This window comes from Chenopodium album, chromosome 6 (assembly GCF_948465745.1).
Source record: "Chenopodium album chromosome 6, dcCheAlbu1.1, whole genome shotgun sequence".
In the NCBI taxonomy this organism is placed as follows: domain Eukaryota; kingdom Viridiplantae; phylum Streptophyta; class Magnoliopsida; order Caryophyllales; family Amaranthaceae; genus Chenopodium; species Chenopodium album.
Window position 1 is genome coordinate 76,811,384 of NC_137839.1, and position 25,499 is coordinate 76,836,882.

A 25,499-nucleotide genomic window follows, 5' to 3' on the forward strand; every position below is an offset into this window, starting at 1 on the left:
ATAATAATAATAATAATAACAACAACAACATTTTTTTGTTTACAAGAAGAAATAATATAATTAATAAATAGTCATACGACATCTACAATAATAATAAAGATTTGTAAATCACACATTTAGAGATTTTAACATAACTTTTACAATTAAAATCATAACTAATTTGCATATTTGGCATATCTCATACACCACTGTTTCAAACTTGACATGAACAATAATTTTTTATGCCTTTGCATCTTTTCAAATATAGACCTTTGCAATTTATGATGATGTTTTGATCGTATAGTTGATGACAAACCTTTAATCTATATGAATCCAAATCACCTATCCTTTTTTTCAAAACCCAAGCTAAAAATAAAATTTTCATCCATAGATGAAAATTAAAATTCCAAAAAATTGGAAAACTCCAACAAAATTGGGACAAACTCTAATAAAGCTAGGGAGAGAACAAAACAAAGCAAAGGCAAGCATTGAAAAATATTGAATTAAATTAAAGGAAAAAGGGTCATTACTAGCTTAAGAGGTCATGTCTTGTAAAGGTAAAGGTGACCACTTTCATTGATAATCTGTTTTCTTTATTCAATCATCGTCCAGGCCCACTTAATAGATTCGTCCTTTACTTTTCATTAAGAATAGTGTATAGCCTTAACATTGTCAAGTTATTGATCGTGTTTGGTAAAAACTTGAAAAATTGAAATTGATCATGTTGAAATCTGTTTTATTCACCTTATTTTCACTCATTTTACGTCTAATAAGCTAAATTAAGTTCAATTTTAGAAAAATAAGTTTTGATAAAGTTGTCCAAATTATTAACATTACAACTAATTTAAGTTTTAATAAAGCCTTTAATAAGTTTAGATAAGAACAGATAAGTAATAAAACTAAGTGAAAAGAACACTCCGATCCCTTAGTTGATTTAAACTAATTGATTGTATTAATTAATTGTATCAGTATATGGTATAACAGATAATATTTCATATAATAGTTTGAGTTTGCAAATATTGATAAATTTTATTGTGATGGAATTTTTGGTTAAATGAGTGTATATTTGTCATTTCACCTTAAAATATTTTAATAAGCTAGTGAAAAACTCTTTTAAACAACTTCTTGAAACTGAGCTTATTTAATGGAATTTATTCTTTGAATCACCGATTCACCAAACACTCTAATTAGTGTTTAATAGTGGTCGTCGACTAATATTAGTCAAATTAGATCATCTTATCTAGCGTTTAATAGTGGTCATCGACTAATATTAGTCAAAATAGATCATCTTATCTCATGGTATCAACTCTTTGAATCAACTCATCACAAAACACTAATATAGCATGCTTGGTAAGGGTGTGGATTTGGTTGAAAACATATCCTATATCATTACTTATTTATGGTTAGTGTTTGGTTGTAAGGTTGGGTAACAATTAAAGGTAAGGGTAATGGTTTCAATCTATTTATTACATTTCTAAAACATAATAAGATAACAATTTCCCTTATCCTCCTCAAACAAAAAGAAAGAGAGTTAAGCTTAGTGATTCATTACCATGATTAAACGAAATTAAACAAATGAGAGTTACTTACATAAGTTCATCCCCCCCCCCCCATTTTTCTTTCCGTTCCATTTCCAATGTTTGTACTAAATGTCCCTTAATTATCAAGGCCAATCAAGTCCCTCGTATGGGTTAGTCATTTTTTAAAAGTTATATATGTAAGAAATATATTAATATACAGCTCCTCCATTTCTGTAAACTTGCAACACTTCCCTAAAATGGAAATGTCATAATAGTTGCAATAGACTATTAAAGAAAGGTTTTTATCGTCAAAATTTTACAATTACTTTTACTTAAAGCTCACAACCCACTCCTAACCTCGATCTTAACCCTATTTTAAGTGTATTATATCACATATAGAAGGTATACTATTCTTAAAAACCATGATTAAGAGCATGTTATGATTTAATGAATTGAACTGAGCTAAACTAGATTGTTTATGAGAGAAGAAAATTAGAAATTGAACTGAACTGAAATTAAGCTGAAGATAACAGATCCTAAGTGTGTGTTGCAATTATAAAAAGCCGGAGAGAGTATGTATTAAATTGCAGTAATTATGCGAGCAATTCTCATTTCAAGAACAATCAGCCTCAAGGTCACACCACTCATAAGGAGAGTTTTTCATCAACACCATCAATAACCTTGTTTGGTTTAGAAAATCTCATAATAGAGTAAAATTTAAAGTTGTAGAAGTGTGTAATTCTCCTTAGTTGGAGTATTCTCATTAATCAATATATATAGGTATGTGCAACCTAATAATGAGATCCCTAATTACACAAGATATCAATTACAGAATATTAACAAGATAATATATAAATCTATTATCTAACACACCCCCGCAGTCGAAGCGGTAGGAGGACGGACGCTGAGACTGTCTCTGAAATCTAAGAATAGTTGACGAGGTAATCCTTTGGTGAAAATATCTGCGTACTGGGATGGCGAAGGAACATGTAAGACCTTAATTTCACCGAGAGCAACCTTGTCGCGGACAAAATGAATGTCTATCTCAATATGCTTGGTACGGTGGTGTTGTACCGGGTTGCAAGATAAGTATACGGCAGAAATAGTATCACAATAAACCAAGGATGCCCGTCGAATAGGGCAATGTAACTCGAGAAGAAGATTCCGGAGCCAACATAGTTCAGAAACAACATTAGCGACACCTCTATATTCTGATTCGGCACTTGATTTGGACAATGTAGCCTGTCGTTTTGCGGACCATGAGACCAGATTATCACCCAAATAAACACAATACCCCGAAGTGGAGCGTCGAATGTCCGGGCAGCCGACCCAATCGGCATCTGTGAAGGAAGTAAGGCTCGTAGGTGTAGAACGGTACAAATGTAGGCCATGATCAAAAGTGCCTTTGATATATCTGATAATACGATTAAGAGCATTAAAATGAGGTTCCCTAGGAGCATGCATGAATAGACAAACCTGCTGAACGGCATAAACAATGTCAGGTCTGGTGAAAGTGAGGTACTGAAGGGCACCTGCTAGACTCCTGTAGATCAGAGAGGGATCCTGCATTGGCTCACCATCATGAGCACTAAGCTTCGACTTAGTGTCGACATGAGTAACAATCGGTTTGCAATTGTCCATCTTTGCGACATGGTGATAGAATTACACAAGATATCATTTACAGAATATTAACAAGATAATATATAAATCTATTATCTAACAAAAGTGTATAGCAGCTATGCGTTTTGACGGTTGCTTTTTATGCTTGGCATATATGAGCATCACTACCACTTTCTAATCCTGGTCCCCATTGCAATAAAGATGCTTCTTATACTATAAAAGTCTCTCTTGATAGGTCATATACTCATATGATTGGGATTATTGGTCTGCCCTCCTAGTAATTGGACGGTGGCCAAATATTACTCAATCAATTATGCATTAATTTGGCACAAGCCTTCGTTGTAGAGTTGTCCCACACTCTTATTTCAATATTTTCTATGTACAATGTATTGTGAGCAACATGATTATTATGATTGATTAAACAATTGCGATATACTCCGTATGTACTTAGTTATTTATAAAAATTAAATATATTTCACATTATGTGAAGTGAATAAGTAAAAGCATTCACCTTTTGCTTTAAAAAAAAGAAGAAGCATTCACTTTTCACTAACTCTTTCAATTTTATCACGCCTCACTACGTGTGTTTAAGAATGAGAATTTCCTTAGTACCTTTTATTAGGAGGCTTTCGTTTGTTAAGTAGTATGAGCTTAGAATTAAGAAGAAAAAAAAAGGGTGGTGCAACATTTATTTGATACCTGTATACTTCTTCCGTTTTTTTTTAGATGCAACACACACTTTTTCACGGTATTTAAGAAATGTGGGGTTCACATGATATAATACACTTTAAAATGGGATGAGTGGTTGTTAGGACTTAGGAGTGTAATTTAGTGGGTCATGTGCTTTAAATAAGGGAAATAGTACGGAGTATAGTTTTTCCCTAAAGTAACTTTCCTTTTATAGTGTGTTGCAAGTATTGTGACATTTCCTTTTTAGGGAAGTGTTGCAAGTAAAAGAAAACGGAGGAAGTATATGATATGAATCGTATCCTCCATCTTGAGTATCTAAAGTCTAAACCATATACTTTATGGTTTTGAAGTGTATGTTCATAAATTAAAATTATCATAAACAAACACAAGGTATGAGTTTCACCTAAATATACCTCGTTCCAATTTACAAATTATGAAACCAGACACTTCAGACGTCACCATGTCGATTAAATAGGGTTAATTTTCTCATCGAAAAAAAACCCAAGGAAATTTTGAGAAGAACTACCATATAAATGACGAGTTTTGAGAACAACTATCATTTAAAACTTTTTTTTATTTTTTTTTTAAAAACTACCACAAAACACATAAAATGTTTGAGTAGCACTACCTTATCAAGTTTTCCGACTAGAATCTCCGGCTGTGGGCCCCTAATCTATTCATTTCAATCAATTCAGGGCGAGAGAAGAAGCAAAATTGTTTGGAAAACACAATTGAAGATATAATATATATCTAATTTGCTTTGTAATTGACACAATTTTTCAATTGAATCTTCAAATTAGGGTTAATGGTAAAAAAATTGAAATTGAGGGTTTTTGAAATAGGGGGATTTGAGGCAATTGTTCTATATTATCTAATGCAGGGTTCATTACACATTATTTTTTAGGTATTTATGGCAATTAATTGACTTCAACCATGAATAGATTAGGGTTTTAATTTTTTTAACAGAAGCAAAAAGAGGAAAATGAAGATTAACAATTATAAATAGAAGATAGAGAAATACTAAATGGTGAGCCAACAGCTAGAGATTCTAGCTAGAAAACTTGATAAGGTAGTGCTACTCAAACTTTTTATGTTTTTGTGGTAGTTTTTTTTTTTTTAAAAAAAGTTTTATATGATAGCTGTTCTCCAAACTCGTCATTTAGAGCCTGTTTTCTTCAGATTATTTTCATTTCTGTTTATTTCAGCTCCAATAAATACAGTTCAGTTCATCTCAATTCAGTCAATCAAAATAGATCCTTAAATGGCAGTTTTTCGCAAAATCCAAAAACCAATGTCAGAGAAGTAGAACACCTCAAAGTCCACAATCCTATGGTTAAACACCAAGTAAGTCCATAAACAATATCCCAAGTAGTTTAACCAAATCCGGCCCAGTTTTACTAAACGGCCCAATCCTAAATCAATCAAAACAAAACTGCATTAAAACCAACTACAGAAAAAAGAAGAAAAAAAAAGGAGTTGAAAATTCAATTCTTAACTGTATTTGCTTGTGTTGTTGTTAGCTTTAGCTTCACTGAAAGCGAGAAGAGAGAGAAAAAATGGCGTCGCCGGCAGTGATCCGGTGTTACGCACTCACTTTTACACTCTCACTGTTTCTGCTCATCACACCGTCCATTTCCATCTACTGTGATGATGATGATTGCTATGATCTTCTTGGGTAATCTCTCCTTTTCTCTTACTTTTTTTGTTTTTATTTTGTTCTGTAGTGCGAATTAATTTCTTGATTTTTGGTATAATTTTTTCTAGGGTTTCTCAAAATGCGAACGCTTCGGAAATCAAGAAAGCTTATTACAAGCTCTCTTTGAAATAGTAAGTAATTAGATGAATTAATTGCTTTTATTTAGTTTGATTTGATTCAAATTTTGATTAATTTTGCTTTTTTTTTGGAATTTATTTGTAGCCATCCTGATAAGAATCCAGACCCAGAGTCTAGAAAATTGTTTGTAAAGGTTGCAAATGCATACGAGGTATGATTGATGGTTTTTTTTTAAAGAAATCTTTACTTGATTTATTGAAATGCCTTTTTCGTTTTTGATGTACAATTGGAATATTCGATGTGGATATTAGCTAGTTTAGTGGGTAAAGTTTGGGGTACTTATGACACGGGATTGAATCCCGTCTATGTCATTGTCCTTTGTAGCTTTCGAGCACAAGAAATGCAAATGTAATTGTTCACTGGCTTTTGAGCACAAGTGTAATATCTTGCTTGCTCTGACTAGAATTTATGAGATATTGAGATTTAGTGTTCAATTAGGTAGGAAAGTTTTGCTAATAGTCTGTGCCGATAGGTCTATAGGAGAGTGTGGTATTGTTTCTTCAGGCAACGAAATTTAGCATTTGGTACTTGGTAGAGCTTAATGCTTGCCATTGTATGGGGATCAGTAAGTGAGAGAAGAACTGAAGAATGTGGGTTCATGTGGTTAATGACGTGCTGATTACACGGGCTTTTGGATTAAATCGAATCTTTTGTATTTGAAGATAGAGAATAATTGTTGTTGTTCACATCAATCGTCATGTATGAAAGCTATGTGAAATTATTGAATATGTTAATGCTGTTGTTGGATGGGGCGATGCGAGGGGAGGGGAGGAATAAAGGGAAGACTAGTTTTGGTAATCTTTGATAGCTGAAATAAAATAGTCCTTGTGAATATCAGTTAGCTTTGTTAGCAACATTTTTGGGTGCTACACTGCTACCTGCTAACTACGGAATGGGATCAAATCCCATTTGTGCCATTTTCCTTTTAGGTTCCCTATACATCCCCTTCGCTCAAAAAAAAAGGAGGTCAAATGCACTAGTTCATTGGTTGTGCGAAGTATAGTGGCTATCTTTCTCTGACTAGATTTTGAGGTTTTAGTGCTCAATCAAGTAGGAAGGTTTTGCCAATAATTTGTACCTAGACTAGAGCTTAGTTTTGTGAGTATAATATCTTTGGACAATGAAAATGATACTTGGCAATGCTTGGTTCTTAGTGTGGGCCACTCTGTCAGCCTGGTTAATAAAATTCTGGATACGACGATACGCAGGCTTTTGGATTAAATGGAATCAGGAATCTTAATTATTTGAAGGGATAGAGATTGATGTTGTGTTCACATTTATATTAATGACACGGGTTTAAAGCTTTTGCTTCTTAGTGGAAAGTGAAAGGTCAATCCCCTAAAACTAAGAATGACGTGGTTAATTTGGATATACTCCTGGTGTTGTTTGACGGGGTGTTTGATGGAGAGTGACTGTGTGAAATTATGTAAAATGTAAATGATACTTTTCCATGTTTGTGCATCCAAAAGATGTCAACAGACTCAACACTCGATTAATTTGTATGAATGTAAGAGTGAATATAATGTACTGTTGGTTTCTAATATATTATACACGTTTTTGGTAATGAGAATTCTATAATATTTATTGCTTAATTTGGATAGTTTATAGCCATTGAATTTACCAAGGTGATAAAACACTCTTTCTTGAACAAATGAATCTATTCAAATCTAGAACAAAAACATTGAGACTATGTCAGTTGGTATATTATAGTTATAAACATGAAGTAGTTTGTATGATAATGGAGAAACGTGTCATTGTCATTATGTATGTAATAAGCTAAAATTTTGATTGAGAATTCCATCAGTAGACACTAGGCAAGAAACATGTGCGAGTAGCCAGACTACTGTGAGAGCATGTTAACGAATTGGAAATTATTTAGGAATCACTGTCCCTTATTAATTTATTATATAAAGAATTTGGAAAGGAGAGCCTGAGTAAGGTCCAAGAGCAAGAATGCTTTTTTTAAGTATTTATGTAACTTGTTAAGTACCAGTATTGTTCACTGACTTATGTACTTCGGATGCATGCTTGCCTTATTGTCTGCAGATTTTGAAAGATGATGAAACACGTTCACAGTATGATTATGCTATAGAGCATCCAGAGGAGGTAATTTGTATTCCACTCTTTTTCCAATTACAAAGAGAACTTAGAGGCTTTAATTTGTGCTGATGATGATCTAGTTGTGTCGTTAAGTCATGGTAAAAGTTACTGCATGGGCTGAATATTAAGTTATATTATACACTTGTGAATGGTTGTGTTCTCTCTTGTCTGATTGTTTCATTGCTACGTGTTATAGAAAAATTATCGGTTCATAATTAATTGGTTAGAGGTGGCTGTCTCCATTTCTGCTTACTGCTAAACTTTAAAGATATTGCATTGCAATGCTATGCTATGCACTGTCTGGATGCTGATGGGTGTCGGTGATTGCCGTACTCAATTGAAGCATCTGTGTTCTGAAAATCTTTATTCTAAATTAATATGTTTTTAAAGTAAATTAATTATTGTTTCTAACCTCATGTGCTTGTCTCCTTGATGTTCCAGTTTTTCTATAATACTGCAAGATACTACCAAGCCTACTATGGTCACAAGACGGTAAGAACTACTTTTAAGTCATCAAGGTTTTCTAGATTTGGATTGGTATGTTATATCTAGCTTCTGATGATGTGGTACTCTGTAATGACAGGATCCTCGAGCTGTTCTAGTTGGTCTTCTTCTTATTCTCTCTGGATTGCAATATGTAAATCAGTGGACAAGGTACAATCAGGTATTATTGTGTACGCTATACTAAAACCATGTATTGTCATTTCATCTTATTTTTTGCAGTAGCATATTATAAGGGGTGCAATTGGTATAAGATTTTGTCTTTTTGAGTCTTTGACAATGTAACAGATATGGAAGAAGAAATAAAGTAGAATCACGTAGGTATTGTAGAATCTAGGGTTCTTTACGACATTTAATCAATGAACTTTAATCAAGGTACTTTGAAATTGCTGATAGTTTAGGACAGGTTATGGTTTTTTTATGCTGCAGTGTTGATTTTAACATATTGTTTGTGAATGTCCTCACAGCTTCTTTTGTGGCAAGAATTTTATCATCCATTTCAATTTTATATTTAAATATCTTATACGTTGCCTAACGTATGATTAGTTCAATCCTTTACAGCTGTACTCCAGCAATTCTACACAACTTTCGTATTGCAATCTTCCTTAATGACTGATTCTTAAGCTGTTAAACTTCATTGTGATACTTTTGAAGTCGGATAGAAGCATCAGTTGTATATTTTCCATCTTTGCTTTTGTATTAGTTGGGTTTGGTACTATAGTGAGCAATAAGTTGATCTTTGAATTTTCTTTGAGTGTTTAATGTTATAATGACGTTCGTTGTTTCTGTATTTCTGAATTTCTCCTATGAACCTTCTTTAGGTGATGTAACTAAGTCTCTAGCTTGTTTCTTTTCATGTCATTTATGTATTCTCATATTCCAATGGGCCAGTGCCTATGAGTATATTAAAAAGACTTAATTTTGATCTTTTCTTGTTGCTTACATAGAATTCCAATTCCTGCAGGCTGTAGAGATGGTTAAGAAGACACCTGCTTACAAAAATAAGCTACGGGCATTGGAACTTGAACGCTCAGGAGGAGTATCTAATAGGAAAAAGAATATCAAAATGAACAAGTTTGTACATGACCTCATTTCATATTATGTCTTTGGCCTTATTGATCTGATCTTGAGCTAATTCCTATCATACGAATGGGTTTAATCGCAGGACAGTACAAGAGGATTTGAGTAAAGAGCTTGATTTACAAATTACAGGAGCTGAAAAGCCGTCTGTATGGGGCCTAATTGGTGTTCGAATTGTCCTTTTACCGTACACTCTCGTCAAGGTCATACATATTCCTCAGAAAAGATTGAGTTTTTTCGTCCGGTATAATATTTTCTGTCTTGATTTTAACATATTGTGTGTGAATGTCCTCACAGCTTCTTTTGTGGCACGGGTGTTGGTTTTGGAGATACACCTTTAAGAAAGCGCCATATTCTTGGGAAGATGCCTCATACCTTACAATTAGATCACTTGGTGCATCTGCTGATGCATGGAGGAATCTTGGTAATAGTTATTTGCTTATTGTCTATCAATTACCAAAAAAACCAATTGGGTGTTTGATTGCTGATTTTGCTTGGGGTTTTGGGTTACTCTTAGGAAATTTGTTTTCTGTTCTATTGTTGGAAAAGAAAATTACCCCTGAACTTATGTGAGGGCAGTGAATGTTTTGTCTTATGTGAGGGCAGTGAATGTTTTATCCCAGGGACAAATTTGGTTGTCAGAATTTAGATTCACTGGGTTCTCCAGGAGGTTTTCTTATATGCAAGCTGATTTAAAATCTCGATTCATCAGGGCTCATCTGTTTATTGGACATGATGTAGCTCAGGTTTGATACTGATATCATCCTTGTTAGCCTATTACCTCACCAAAGCTGACCTTTCCATCAAAAACAACTGCAGTCCCGTTCCATGGTCTTGGATCTTCTCATCTGAAAGTTTTGCTTTATCGCTTCAGTCGTTTAATTTGTCTCTTGAAATACTTCTATTAGCTCAATGGGATCACTCTGGTTTGCCTGTTTGAAACTCTGTGCATCCTTGCATTTTTGTTCTGCATGTATCATATACTTGAGTTCTGATAGAGGTTTTGTGTTGCTGGTTCATAGATGAAGCGACTAAGGATGATCTTGTTAAGAGAAAACTGTGGGTGAAATCCAACATGGACAGCTACGTGTCGGAGATGCGGAGAGAATCAAAGCGTCGAAGATAGCTGATATTCTTTTGCTGACAATTTTGTTCCAAAATATGCCGAGATGACATTCTTTTCATTCAGTGATGCAAACCATTCTCAGTGGAAGGGGCAGGAAATGGCGCTCAAATTAATGGGATGGGATTTTCTTAATGAAATTGTAATTCGAGTGTAGATCTTTGTGTAAAAGACTTGCTCCATCTAAGAACATGGAACGAGATCTAGAACATACTCACACCGGCAATGGGAACATAGGATAGTTATACATTTAGGTCTTCAATTTTGATTCTAGTAATATGAACACAAGATATTGCATTTTTACATAAGACATTGTGATGAATATACTCACACTGGCATATACCAAACAAGTATTCTGTTTTTGTCTACAGTTGACAGGTTGTGGCTCTTATAGCTGGGGAGTTTCATCTTAAGCAAACAAGTATTCTGCATTTCATAATTTTGCTTATTTTCACAGATCAATAATCAAGACTTTTGCAAAAGATTCTTTGGTGCCCCATGTTTGGGTAATACCACTTTGGCAAATCAAAGTTGATCTTTCAGTCGAGCATAAAGGATTGTTTTGACAACATAGTAAAAGTAAAAAGTTTGTTAAAATCATTTTTAAAGACGTTAATCACCCTATGCATGCTGCCAATCCAATCCCCTAGAAAAATTAATACAGTTTGTTGAACGATATAATTAGCTTAAAATAATACTCTGTATTAGTTTAATTATTTCATGCTCATAGTAAATAAAGAGCAATTAATTTAATTTAATTATTAAAAAATTATGCATGCCATATTGCGACATTGGCATTGTACCAGAAATTTAATGGTGGTAGAGTCTGATAAGAAATTCTCTGCCTCTAATAACTTGAGTCATTGATGAATGACTAATAATTTTCATCAGTAAAATTTGTGCTTATTCCATATGATTATACTTCTTTGTTAATCTCATCTCTATAAATGAAAAATGTAAAGTGGATTTTACGCTTGTGTCATCGTGTGCACATTTGCGTGTTTTTTTTTCAAATTTTATTGTTGACTTATTTATCGTGCTCGTAACACACTAGCGTCTATGTGTTTAGCTGCCTCACGGTGTCCAACTGATAGACCAAATTGCACCAAAAACAAACCTGCCGCAATATAAAGGCGCAAAGCCTGACAAACGAATACACAAAACACTAAACAGCCCCAACGCCCCCAACCCAAGTATTTCAAACTCATTGCTTCTTCCTTGCTAGAATGCTAGTGCGATTATAAAACCTTGCCACTCTACCGGCAACGATATGATTTCATATTCATAAGCTTCGCTTCACTTCACTTCACTTCGCCGGAATTTCCACTCTCATTTCTCACCTACATTTCCTCTCTCTCTCTCCTAGGGTTCCAGTTCCATTCTCTCTCTTCTCCGCTCCTCTCGGAGCTTCTTGTTCATCTTCAATGGTGTCTTCTCAGGTATTTCTCTCTATAACGTTTCCTCTTTCTCTCTCTTAATTTCAATTTTTAACACATTTTTGTGCTTGATTTTCTGTGTGAAGGTAGGAATTTTGATTCCGTTGAATAAGAGCTTGGAGAAGGAGAAATCGTTGCCGGAATTGCCGGTTTCTGAAGGTGATAATGTGATCGGCCGTAGTAATGTTCCGGTGACTGATAAAAGACTTAGTCGCAAGCACCTCATTTTGTCTGCTTCTTCTGATGGCTCTGCTGATTTGCTTGTGGTATAATTTTTGAACTTCCTAAATTTTTTGAGATTTTAGTTTGTTTTATTTTATGTATTTTGCATGAATTTCTATTGTAATGTGTGGTTTTGGTGTGTTTCATTTTGTGCATTTTGCCAGAATTTCTCTTGTGATATGCAATTCGAGTTGAATTTAGATAGAACTTGTATGACTTCGTTGAATTTTAGAATTGTTTTTTGTTTATTTTGGAGTTGATTTTTTTTTTTTTTTTTTTTTTTTTTTTTCTGTTGGAAATTTATGTTTGTTTGCGCAAGTATACAGTATTAAATGGAAGCTAATAGTCGATATTTTTGGTGTACAAACACGCGAAGCATAGTCTTTTAATATAAAGAGAACCGCCAAGTGCAGAGTGGACTCTCACACTGAGAAAGCTAGAATTTGTTATGAGAAGTGTCTATATGCAATATAAAAACTAGGAAAGAAAGTTAACATGAAAGAATACAGTTGCGTGATACCTTGAATCAAGGTGAGAGTGCGATTCATGTCCTCAACTGTCTCTTATATGAAATGGTAGTGATGATATTAGTAATGTTTGGCATTAGCTGCCAACAATTTGTTAGAATTTTGAGGGCAATGCTTTTTCCTTTACGCTTTGTTTGGATAGGAAGAAATAGAAGGAAAAGAAGAGAAGAGAAATGGAGGGGGACAAAATCTCTTGCTTGGGTAAAAGATTGGGGGAAGGAAGGGGAAGGAGAGGGAGGGATCCATTTTCCCTCTCTCTTTAATAACCATAATCTCTCCAAAATTGGAGAGATTTGGAGGGAAAATGGAGCTCACCTCCCCCTCCCTTTCTTTTCCCTTCCCTTCCTCCATTTTCCCTCCCCTTATTTTCCTTCCTACTTTGCTATCCAAACAAAGCGTTAAGCCTGAAGTAATGAAGTTTGAGTGGTTTGATAAGTTCTTGAAAGTCGGCTAATCGAACTTGGTTAGTTGTGCCTGATTCAAGATGTATTGTGAGGTGTTTGAAGGGTTAGTTCAAGTTATGTTGGCTGATGTTCTTTATATCTCTTTGTTTAATAGGGATGTACTATTGTGAGACTGTTTGTGTATTCCAAGGATTAATATCATCATTATGGCTTGTATAAATGGAAATAATTTGTCGAAGTAACAATGTACGGAGTATCTCATTTTTATCTTAGGTCTTTACTTATGATCTGGCAGGAAGGAATGAATCCTGTGGTGGTTAATTCTGGTGGTCAGAGGAAGGTTTTGAATTCTGGAGAAAAAGCTTCTGTTAATTATGGTGATATCTTAGAATTGATACCAGGGAGTCATTATTTTAAGTATGTAGCCTTAAGTAACCAGAGAAACACTGATGCTGTTAGCAAAGGGATTAAAGGTGCTAGGGAACGGACAAATCTCGGAGATGGTAGGAAGAGAGCACGAGAAGACTTGAACTTTGGAGCTTCTGCGGGTCACTTGACGGTATTCTCTGCTATTTGGATCCTCATATGTATTGCTCCCTTTATTGGTACTTGCTATCTATTTTATCAGTGTTTATCCATGGATGTAAACTTTGTTTGCCTTTGAGCATAGTATCTTACTTCCTCCATTTCATATTAGTTGTCACATTTCTTTTAGGCGCCTATGTCAATGTGTAACTTTTAATAAATACATCTTCAAATATTTATAATGTTGAATATATCTCTCAAATATCACCATATGTAAGTGCCCCACATTGGTTGAAGAAGAGAGAGTTAAACACTTTATAAGGCTAAGGGGCTACTCCTCCTATTGCCATATGGTTTTGGGATGGAACCTCCTTTGGACTTGTGAAGTGGACTTTCTCTCTTTGTTTTCCAGTGGACTATCTTTATCTTAAGAATAAATAACAAAGTAGTAAGAGTAATTGGTGAGAATAGTTGTGAAAGTCAAAACATGTCAACTAAAATAAAACCAAGGATGCATGTTCAATAGCTGGGTATTTGCAAAAGATTGACAAAACTATGGTTGTAATTTGATAATCTTCAGTTTTTCTCATCGTTATGCTAATTAGTGGTTGACATAAGGGACTCTTACTATCTCTCTTTCTCTCTCCCTCCCTCCCTCTTATTTTTTTGATTTTAATAGAAGTTCTTATAAATAAGATTGACAAATTTATACCTGCAAATTGCAAGCGGTGTAGAACTTGTTAGTTTTTTCTTACCTGCTTTTTTGCTTTGTGTATTTGTACAGCTTCAACACAGGATTGGAAGAAACGTAAAAGAAAATATTGATAATGTAAGTGTTGAATCTAATAGGCAGAATCATTCAGTGTCCAGGAACACTGAGGAGGCGCTACGTGATTTTCATGTGTCTAATGATAGTCTGCCTTCAACATTTCGCCTTATGAAAGTGCAAGGGTTACCAGAATGGGCAAACACCTCTTGTGTTTCTATTGACAATGTGATTGAGGTAATTTATGATTGTGAGGTTTAAACTCTCCTGGATCTTTTTACTTGTTATTCATCATTTAGGAAGCTGCACAGATAATGGGTTGCATGAAAGGCATATTTGTATATTTGACATGACATTGCTAGAATACACTTGATCAAGGTTGTTATTAGGTTTGAATATATTTATATTGCCCTATGTTTGAGGAATAGGTTGGAGATCTCAGGATAAGATCCTCAACTGTTCTCTGTTTTTTGATCAATAAAATCATCTATTATGATGTTTTTGACCACCTGGTTTGAATTTTTTGTATAATTCAACAGTATTTAAGCTAGCGTGTCTTTTTTTAACAATCTATTTATTGTTACAATATGAAAATATATTTAGGTACATCTGTTTTTGCTGTCTATTTTGATGCTTCATCTATCTTAGCATGCAAATTGAACTGGAACATATCTTAATCAGAATATATCTTAAAGCTGGAAACATGCTTCATGAAGTGATCTGGCTGATTGATTACTGGTCTTTCCTATAGGGGGATGTGATTGTTGCTGTACTTTCAAATTACATGGTGGACATAGACTGGCTGTTATCGGGTAATTACCTTGTGAAATCACATCTTGTACCGTGCATTTTGTCATATCATGTATAATGAAGGTTAAGATACTGACAGGTTGCGTGTTTGTTATGTATCTTTTATAGTAGAGTTGGGTCACATAGAGCATATGATATTATATTATGATGTGGTGTGGGACTTTATATTTGAATATGCATGGTTGTCTCTTTGCTTCTATGCTGTATTTATGTTAATTTATTTATGGGTTGTCACCATTTCGATCTATATACTGTTATATGTAATTCTATGCAAATTGAATTTTTTTTTTTGGGATTTGAGGAGGCCCAGAATTTAAATAGTTCAGCATTCTTCCAGTAATTTTTAGTTGTGTTACTGTGTGCAGTTGCTATCTTATATACTACCTCCGTTTCATATTATTTGCAACTTGGGATTTTTTTTTATATCTCACAAATACTACACCAAAGTTGCAAATAATATGAAACGGAGGTAGTTCATAATTTTGAGGGTGCTTGTGGGCTTGAATATACATAAAAGGTTGTTTGATACGTTGGTTACATTAAGGCAGATTTGTAATGGAGTTTCAACTTTCCTTCTTTCGAAAAGCTATTCCTTATCATTTGTCTTACAAAGACAGTGCAAAGTCCAGCATAGGCCGCTATATTACCACTCTAGCTATTTTATCTTGTTATTAAAGCCAATATCTATGCAATTGACACTATTAAAAGGCACACTTTCAAGCTTACACTCGTTACTATAAATGTTGACTACAACTCAATTCTTAGATAAATAACAAGGTGCTGGAAAGTATATGTTAAAGTATGATAGAAAGCAAATAAAATATAAGAGTAATGTTCAAGTGAAGAAATTTCAACTTATCAAATAATGCTGTTGTGACCAATCTGACAACGACAGAATATAATACCCTTGTGATGCTGTCTCAGTAATTCTGTGACCATTATTGCTGTCATGATTGTAGCTGTAGGTTTTTCTAATTTTATGTGCTTGTAGAATCTTATCTATTCTTTCCCTGTTTCAACTGTCAAGTGCTTTTCTTCTTAACTGCTGCTTTGGATTTAGAATAGAGCTCGTGTAATTCGTTCTTAGGTGCTCCTTTATAATTGTTGGATAATTTTTATTGCACTTCTTGACACAATTTACGGTCTCCACTTCTGGTTTCCTCTGTAGCATGCCCAATGCTTAGAAAAGTTCCTCAGGTGCTGATTGTACATGGAGAAGGTGACGGTACAGTTGAATACATGAAGGTGTGTTGTGTGGATTAATATTGAGACTCAGCTATCTTAGATGTGCTCACTTTCTAACTCTGAATTTCTGATTGATATACTTATTGAGCATTAGATATTTTTACTTTTATTTTGTAGAGGAACAAGCCTAGCGATTGGATTTTGCATAAACCACCATTACTTATCTCATATGGGACACACCATTCGAAGGCTATGCTTCTTGTATATCCTCAGGGTCTGAGGGTCATTGTGCATACGGCAAACTTGATTCATGTTGATTGGAACAATAAAAGTCAAGGCTTGTGGATGCAAGACTTTCCTTGGAAAGACCAGAATGCGACAAGCAAGGGGTGTCCTTTTGAAAGTGATCTTATTGATTATTTACAGGCTCTAAAGGTATTAATACTTGCTATATTTTGTGCACTATGTGTTTTGGTTATCTAATTCATTTAATTGTTAGAGTTTGACACTATATTCACATGCTTTGACCATAGTTTTTTTCAATAATATATAAAACAATTAATTAGAATATTATTGTACCTACCACAATGAATATTCTCTAAATATTAAATTTATAATTATTTTACTTTTGTATCATTATATGTATTAATGATCACATGTGCATTGGGAAATTTGAAGATCAAAATGGAAATAAAATAATCGAAACTAAGGGAGTATTTTATTTTTCTTAATTTGTTTTTCCTTATCTCTGTTGGAGTGGAAAGTGTTTTACTTGCTCTTTTTTATATTTAGATCGTGGACCAACACTACTCCCATTATATGTTTTTCTATTATTGTTTTTACGCTAGTGTTGTAGGCTCTTTATCATAGGAAAGTTTGAAAAAGTGGTTGTATTATGCTCCTTTTGGTAATAATTTTATTTTTTTTAATTTTTTTTTTTAAAAAAGGGTTTGTAAAATTGAGTAGTGTAAGAAAACAGTGGATTAAGACATTGACTAAGAGAAATGTAGAGAGCGAAGAGAGAGAGACTTAGTTTACGTAGGTTTTTTTTTTTTTTTTTTTTTTAACTACTCTGTCTTATAAATATAATTTGTTTAATCATCTAACTGAAATTAAGGATTTGGAAAGAGTGACAATTGTAGTTTTATACTTTTGTCCTTTGGTACGTATAAAGTATAGGACTAGAGGTTTAAGGAGTTTATGGGCTTTCAACTGATTAGTTTTCTAATTTACTCTCTACTGCTGATAAGATTATGTCTTAGGTGTTGGCACTTTGGCATATCAACTTGGGATGGTGTTATCTAAACATTTCCTAAGAAGCATAGTTCATTTGTCGCTAGTAGTTATATTTTGGATGTCGCCATTGTTATGAGATGGTGGAAGAAAATGAAGTTTACATATTCAAACGAAGTGGAATCAGAGATGAGTAGATTAACATGTGGTTATGGATTCTATTATGATGCTAGAAAAAGGAAGGTATGATTAGCCGAAAGGAGGAACACATTAGAAGTTAGTTACAGAAAGAGATGATGTAAAGGGAGTGGAAGTAAAATAAATCATAGAGGCGAGAGAAATTAGAATGTTTCAATGGTAATTTCTTGGTAATGAGTTCGCTAATGGAAAGCCGTACCATATAATGTACAATATTTTAAACTACTTTGTTTCTGCTAATTAAGGAAAATTCAAAAAATCTATGTAAGGTAGACAGTTTATGAAAATTGTCACTTAATACAAAAAAAAAAAAAAGTATTGTGAATGAAAAGTTTGTTGTGAGAAAGGACTTTTTGCCTCGTTTTGACCTTTGATTGTCAATTTTCGGCTTTGACCCTCACTTGCTAAGCATGTGGCTTTGGTTTGTCCGAGATTTTTCCTTTTCTCCTTCCCAACTGCCACACATCACCATCCAACAACCCTAACATCTTCGGATATTATCATTTTCATAATCATCTGTTCAAACTTTTGTCTTTCCTCCATTAAAACTCAACCTACCCCAAATAAAAATCAATTGAATCAGATGAAACCCCCCTTTTGAAGCTGCCTAATATTCGATTGTTGGGCAAACACCCTGGAGTCACACTACCTAACTACCAAACAATGAGTATAAGACAAGCAAAGGATCGTATCCACGTGTAATTACTAATAAGAACACAGAAAGTGTAAAACAACTATAAGTTAACTCAGTCACAAGATTGATTTATTGATAAATTAATTACTTTTTCGCAATTGAAATAAACTAGGGAGGTGATATTATGGGAGATAAATGCTAAGTGGAGACAAGATCGAACTTGGGTGATAGAATGGGAACTTGCCTTTTTTCAAAGTTAAAACACTAAATAGTTTCCTGACTAAACAATAAACATGATAAGACACTAAGTCTTAATGATAGAAAGTGGATTTCTAACTCAAGTCAGTCTTTTGGTTGTTTCAAGATAGCATGAAACACAAACAATTGTTATTTTTCACCTAATTGCTACACTAAAGCATACTAGATTCCTAGTCATTGAAACTAGGCAACCACTATCATGAAAGAAATATAGTCTAGTTGCAGAAGAGAAGCTTCAACCAAACTTTATTTCTCAATGCAAGCCTGAGAGTTAACCACATGAGCATAAAGTTGCCACCAAAATACACGTGGAAACAATTTACTCATGAATAAACAAACATCAACCTAATTAGAACATGAAAACATCCTAATTTAATCTACTCATGGCTAGGTTGGGCCTCTACCCAACCCTTAGCTAAGGGACTACTCACAATCTATGGCTATGACAACGTGCTAACAGTAAGATTAACGTTCACCATTAAGTTAATAAGTTGAGAAAAGTAATGGAACAGAGGTAGATTGAACATGCAAGAACAATTAACAAGAATTAAGAGAAAATTGACATTCACAAAACATATAAAATCAGAAAATTTACTAAAGTTGAAATAAATTGCTAAAGTTGAAGCTTCAAATTTGGAAAAATTGTTGAAATTAAGAGAACTAACAAAAATTGAGTTTAAGGGAATCTAAGCTAATTAAGAGGAGTTCCATGCATAAACTAAGTGAAAAAGGGTGTAAAAGTATATTTGTATGAGCTAAAGGGGTATTTCTGACTCCCAAATAAAAAGATGGAGAAAAGGAGAAAATGGTCTGTCAAAGTTGGCGGATGTGCAAACCAACTAAGGTAGTAGCTACTGGTGAGACGTGCCGAATGTTGCAAGGATGTGCATGCCTTGAAGAAAGTAGCTGCTTGCCACTAATCTGCTCATAGGATCAAAACAGGTTAGTTCTGAACGACAATAAGGCCTACTTTGTTATATGGTACTGTGAGAAATTTAAGGAAAGAATAGGATGAGAGCAATACAAGGAGGATAATAGGGATGTTTACCTTTGTTTAGTTATTGCTAATTACAGGAAACAATATTAGTGATTGTTAGGGAAACAATGTGAACCATTGTTTAATTAGCTTTGCATTCATTATAAATGTGTAGAATCATAATGCAGAAATATATAGTAATCATTTATTCATGTCAAAAGTTGATTAGCATTAAGAAGTTTATTTTCTTATATTTATTATTTCCTTCATAGTGTTTATTTGTCTATCCCAAAATATTATTTATCTTTGTGAGGTATCGGTTTCATATTATCTAGTAGAAGCCACATTTCTGTTGTGAGAGCTCTAGCAGGTACAATATGTTAGGTCGTAAAGCATTTCCATGTGCAAAAGATGTATGTGGTAGAGATGCGTATGTTGCGATGGATAGTTGGTCATACAAGAAAGGATTGGTTTAGGAATGAGATAATAAGGAAGAAAGTAGGGGTTACATCGATTGAGTACAAGATGAGGGAGAATCACTTAAAATAGTTTGGTCATGTAAGAAGGAGACCAAGTGGCGCTTTGGTAAGGAGGCCTGAAAAATTGCCAAGTCTTGGATTGCAAGAGGTAGGGGAAGACCTAAGAAAACTTGGAAGAGGGTGATTGAGAGTGACACAAGTGCTTTGGAGATTGAGGAAAATATGGTGTTGGATAGGGCGGTGTAGAGGGAGAAAATTAACGTCAATGACGTGTCGTGATTATATATACTTTCTAAATTTATTTTCGTATTAATTTAGTTTTAGCCCACCCATGTATTATGAATTGTATTGTTTTCCTTTGCTAAAGTTTTCTTAAACCTTTATGTTTTCTATATCAACATGTTAACCACTCTTTTAAAACTTTCTTCAATTTTATTCTTGGTTCTTTTCTAAATCTCCCTTAATTTTTCTTAAATGCTCTTTCGTTCACTCATTTTACTCACCTTTTCCAAACTCTTTTAAATGATGATTTTGCTATGTCCTTTTATTTATATCGCACGAATCCTTATTTTGGGACTAAGGCTTTGTTGTCGTCGTCGTCTGATCTATATATTTCCGGTTTAATTTGATCTAATCTATTATTGACAAGAATAAGTAATAAGTTTCTGAAATAAGTTGAAGAGAACAAGCCTACAAAATTTATTTTCCTTTTAACTATGAAGATATCTTGTGACTTGCTGTGAGGTAAAAATTAATGTTGTTTGTTATGATGTTAATATGCATTCAAGTTTGATATTATTTTTTATAGGAAAAATTAGAAAAAATAATCCCAACTTTGTCTAATTTATGTAGAATAATCCCAACTTTCATTAATACTGGAATAATCCGAACTTTGTGGGGTATTCTTTTTCTTCAATCCCAAATACCGGTAACCGGTTCAATGGGTTAATTTTTTTTTTTTTTTGGTTAAAGTGACACGTGTCACAAATTAATTAGCTAAAAATATTTATAAAAAAACAAAATAAAAAAAACAAATTAAAAACAAAATAAAAAAAAACCATAACCACCGGCCAAAGCCCCAACCACCAGCCACCAGCCCAGGCCAGCCACCTCCCACGCCGGACCTCCAGCCTTCCCCCACCCCTAAAGTCGCCGCTCCGAGCCAAACCACCATCCCCCCTCTCCGAAACTCCGGCACCCCTGTCAAAAGCCACCAGATTCGAAAACCCCAAAATCCACCAGATTCGAAAATCCCAAAAGCCACCAGATTCGAAAACCCCAAAAGCCAGATTCGAGGTGGGAGAGGAGTGTTTTGGGGTTACGGTGGTTTTTGGGGTTGGTGATTTAGGCGGTTGCGTGGGGTTTCGGGGATAGGGGAAAAAGGCGACTCAAAGGGCGGGGGAGATGCGGCGGCCTGGCTGTGGTTGTGGAGGTTAGGGTGGATAGGTGGGGCGGCGGGCTAGGTTATGTTGGTGGTCAGGTGCATGCTGCGGTGGTGGAAGGGGTTGCTGGGTGGTTTTCTTATTTTTTATTTTTTATTTTTTTAATTTTTTTTAGACCAATCAGGACTTGACACGTGTCAAGTGACCTGATATAATAGGTCATTTACTTTGGTTGACCGGTTTGGGATTGAAGAAAAAGAAGACCCCCCAAAGTTCGGATTATTCCAGTATTAACGAAAGTTGGGATTATTCTACATAAATTAGACAAAGTTGGGATTATTTTTTCTAATTTTTCCTTTTTTATATGTTTTGTTGTTACAGATTACTATTTGTATGTGTATGTGTATGTGTATGTGTATGTGTATGTGTAAAAGTTATAGCAAATGGATGTACAACATCCTTTTTCAAATTCTATATCTTCTTCCACTTTTCTTTACCAATTATTGTTGATATTCTTCTGGCTGCTGTTTATTCTAAACCATTGATTGTATTTTTACAGTTGCCAGAATTTACTGCCAGTTTGCCAGCCCTTGGTAGAGTGAAAATAAATGCTTCCTTCTTTAAGAAGTTCAATTATGAAAATGCAGCGGTATAGTTGTTTCCCTTTGAATGCTTAATGACTTCTAGTTTCTGGTGGTATTTCTTATGTTCAGATAACTTGTTTTTGAAAGTTAATTTGTATCTGGTACTGCTAAAAGAATATGTGATTTATTTACTCCCTTGTATTTTTTTTTTCCTTTCCTACTTTTTGTTTTGAGTTTTTTTTTGGTTGTTTGTTTTACCACTTCTACTTTATTCTATATATGGGAAACACCTTTTACCATCTCAACCTTCTTACACTTTTACACTCATCCTCTCTTGTTTTATCTACCCTTTTTCATTTTGCACACCTACCTTTTTACTCTATCTCTCTTATTTTGATACTCCTTATATCTACATCCACCAACTCACCTAGAAACAATAGTCTAACCTGCATGAGTACCAAAAAAAAAAAAAAAAAAAAAAAAAAAATCTCGGACGGAGTTCAATGGTTCCTTGATGTATGCTCAATTATCCTTTGATGTATATGCAATAATTCACTTAATGTATCTACAATGATTCCTAAGTATTTTTTATCACCCAATGTTCCTAAATCCTCTCCCTTACGTACATTTCATGTATACAACTTCTGTAAATTGTGTTCCTTTGACTTGATTACAATTACTATTTGCTCAAAGGTTAATTAGGGTAGGAGAGTGTAGCAACTAGCAAGTGAGTCATGTAAAAGAAAAAGTAGAAGAGAATGAGAGATGGTTTGTAAGTGGGATAAAAAACAAAAAAAAAAAAGAAGAGAATATTATATGTGGGGTTATGTAAGAAAAAGACGGAGATATATTTGTTCATATTGGGTTGAGACGGGCGAAAGTTTAAATAATCTTCACCGAAAATGGATGAGAGAGGAATTGTTACCAACTTTAAGGAGTTGAACAAAACGGGAAACTTTAACCAACTTGAATTGTATGTTCAAATTGTTACAATATTTTGTATTTGCTCTTCCAGGTCAGATTAATTGCATCAGTTCCAGGATATCATTCCGGATCCAGTCTAAAGAAGTGGGGTCATATGAAACTACGCTCTATCCTAGAGCAATGCACTTTTGACGACGAATTTAAGAGATCTCCTTTAATTTATCAGGTAATGCCTGATCATATTGTTAGTCAACTAATTTCTTTGAAGCTTTGATTCATGCTGGTGCATCTAATTTCTAAAGTACTTTTTAGTTGATATTGGGTAAGTTGTGAATCAGTCATTAAAGATTTGATTACATAAAGATGGCAATGTGTCCTCTAAGAAAAATTAATCTCGTAGACCATCAGTTATCATTCTTGTTTGGAGGTTCAATAATATTTGAGATTTTTTTTTTTTTTTTTTTTTTTTTTTTTTTTTTTTTTTTTTTTGGGGGGGGGGGGGGGGGGCTTAAATAAATTTTGGAGGCCTGAGGAGTAGAAGTGTGGTCATCTGGTATGAAGTACATCCAGTGCAGCGGTCTTTTTCTTTTTGGTTCTTAGTAACTTCATTACATATAGAGCGAGAAAGAGCAGATAGCTGTTAATTTATTAATAATAGGCGTTGTTCAAGAGTAGATGATTTATTGATATGCAATGTTTGATGTAAGAAGATCTATTCTCCTTTCCTCACACCTTTGCTTCTGTCTTTTCTTCCCCTCTGTTTTTGTTGCTTTCTAATCTGCTATGGCTATGAACTGATGAGCCCTATTCCAAATTCTCCAAAAGTTTTCAGAGATAATCTTGATCAGAGTAACCTTAGGTTATACCTATTATCTACAGGCTACATCAACCAATTATAAGTGTATTATACTTTGGAATTCTGATGTAGTCATGAACTCATGGTTGAAGCTATTGGGAAAGGTGATAAATAGGTGTTTTGGGATTGATGCCTTGCCTGAAACCCCCGTCATTTTCGTAGACGACTATGATGACTGACCCCCACTGCAGACTGTTATTATTCCTAGGTTGTGGCCTTCACTGGAGGCATTACTCTGTGCTTAAATAAAGTTGTTTTTTGGTCATGGTTATAATGGATTCTTGCTTGGCTGGAATTGCAATGATTTGGGTTGTTGGTGACCAATTGACAGCAAAAATGTTTGTTTTTTTTCTTATTTTTTTATTTTTTATTTTTTTATGTAATTCTTTTTTACAATGGATCACTGATGTAATTAGAATTTAGACGAGAGAGGGTCCTTATCTGCTAGAATTATTAGCTTTAGGGGTGGGAGGAAGTGAACTTGGTTTGGGGGTGGGTGGGGGGAGAAGGGGAGGGGGGCTATTGCATGTATAAAACTAAGGAGATAGATGGGGCCATGTAGTTTGTTGCCTACATGAAGTTAGGGGGTGCTGTTTTGCATTTTTTATAATTTTTCCTTTTATAACAATGGCTGCTTCACAGGCATCTTTCGTTCTCACCAGTGTTTGTTTTGGTTCAGTTTTCCTCTCTTGGTTCGCTGGATGAGAAGTGGATGACTGAGCTAAGAACTTCAATGTCATCTGGATTGTCAGCTGATGCATCCACCCTAGGTTTGGGCGAACCATTGATCATATGGCCTACTGTGGAAGATGTCAGATGGTCACTTGAGGTAACTTTTAAGAGATTCACTTTTATCTTTTGTAATTTTAATAATAAAATGTGTATTTTTGCTCTCTCTTGCCGACTTGTTTTCGACAGCTTGATATTTAATTGGTTTTCATGGTTCATTTTTTGCAGTTATATATATATATTTTTTAATTTACTTTGTCTTTGCAACAGAGTAACATAAATATTATGGAGTTAAATACAGTTATTCATGCTTCTTATAATTCTGTAAATTATCTGTAAACAACAATATTTTTTGCATCTTTATCATTTAAAATATCAAGTGAATGTTTGCTGCAATTGCTGATTGCTCTTGTCTCTCTTTCTTTTTTTCATAAACCCGGATAGGCTGTTGCTGGAATCGAGGCCCAATTACTCGGTCCATAACAGGCAACTTACTAGTTAGTCTTAAAAATCAATTGATTTAGTGGTCTCTGATTTGTTAACAATTTTGTGAGATAATTTTTATTAGAGGAGCCATTTACACTTACTTCTTTTTATTAAGGTCCATATAAAATTTATTATTCTATTAATTCAGTTACACCTTACACTTCATAAGTAGAAGTGTTGAATGCATTAAGTGGTGTGAGTTGTGTGACATTGAAATTGAGGAACATTATAGGTCATTTCTTGTTGCTTACCAAAAATTTTTGTGTTTTTTTTGGAAAGCCTTTTAAATAAAAATTAGTATTTAACCCGTGCGATGCACGAATAACATTATTCAGTTAAAAAAAATTGAATTGAACACTTTTTATGTTTCATATCTAGATTAGTCAATAGTAAAATGCAATTGTATTATACAAAATTGTAGTAGTAAAATGACTTTTA

The 25,499-nt window shown here is 34.1% G+C and overlaps 2 protein-coding genes across 5 annotated transcripts in view; both read left to right on the forward strand.

Annotated features, from left to right (window-relative positions):
- Positions 1 to 5,271: 5,271 nt before the first annotated feature.
- On the forward strand, positions 5,272 to 10,817 carry LOC145636395 (chaperone protein dnaJ 50-like). Its single transcript, XM_081687948.1, has 10 exons — positions 5,272 to 5,484; positions 5,574 to 5,636; positions 5,728 to 5,794; positions 7,690 to 7,749; positions 8,185 to 8,235; positions 8,327 to 8,407; positions 9,209 to 9,318; positions 9,410 to 9,527; positions 9,622 to 9,748; positions 10,347 to 10,817. Exons 1-10 carry the CDS (start codon positions 5,366 to 5,368, stop codon positions 10,448 to 10,450), a joined length of 900 nt encoding a protein of 299 aa, XP_081544074.1. The 5' UTR covers positions 5,272 to 5,365; the 3' UTR covers positions 10,451 to 10,817.
- Positions 10,818 to 11,623: 806 nt separating this feature from the next.
- LOC145636396 (tyrosyl-DNA phosphodiesterase 1-like) overlaps positions 11,624 to 25,499 on the forward strand; it is a 36,858-nt gene continuing 22,982 nt past the window's right edge. For 2 of the 4 annotated variants that reach the window (XM_081687949.1, XM_081687950.1), the window contains exons 1-10: positions 11,624 to 11,886; positions 11,970 to 12,149; positions 13,332 to 13,595; positions 14,346 to 14,564; positions 15,079 to 15,139; positions 16,306 to 16,382; positions 16,500 to 16,757; positions 22,042 to 22,131; positions 23,082 to 23,216; positions 24,526 to 24,675. In XM_081687949.1, the coding sequence (XP_081544075.1) occupies positions 11,872 to 11,886; positions 11,970 to 12,149; positions 13,332 to 13,595; positions 14,346 to 14,564; positions 15,079 to 15,139; positions 16,306 to 16,382; positions 16,500 to 16,757; positions 22,042 to 22,131; positions 23,082 to 23,216; positions 24,526 to 24,675 (1,449 nt within the window). In that variant the 5' untranslated portion in view covers positions 11,624 to 11,871. Of the gene's footprint in view, positions 11,887 to 11,969; positions 12,150 to 13,309; positions 13,596 to 14,345; positions 14,565 to 15,078; positions 15,140 to 16,305; positions 16,383 to 16,499; positions 16,758 to 22,041; positions 22,132 to 23,081; positions 23,217 to 24,525; positions 24,676 to 25,499 lie in introns of those variants that run through there. The other 2 variants (XM_081687951.1, XM_081687953.1) reach the window with 2 other exon arrangements.

Coding starts and splice junctions, on each gene's coding strand:
- LOC145636395 (XM_081687948.1), top strand. CDS start 5,366: ATGGCGTCGCCGGCAGTGATCCGGTGTTACGCACTCACTTTTACACTC. Junction 5,637..5,727: donor TACAAGCTCTCTTTGAAATA/GTAAGTAATTAG, acceptor ATTTATTTGTAG/CCATCCTGATAAGAATCCAG. Junction 9,749..10,346: donor TGATGCATGGAGGAATCTTG/GTAATAGTTATT, acceptor GCTGGTTCATAG/ATGAAGCGACTAAGGATGAT.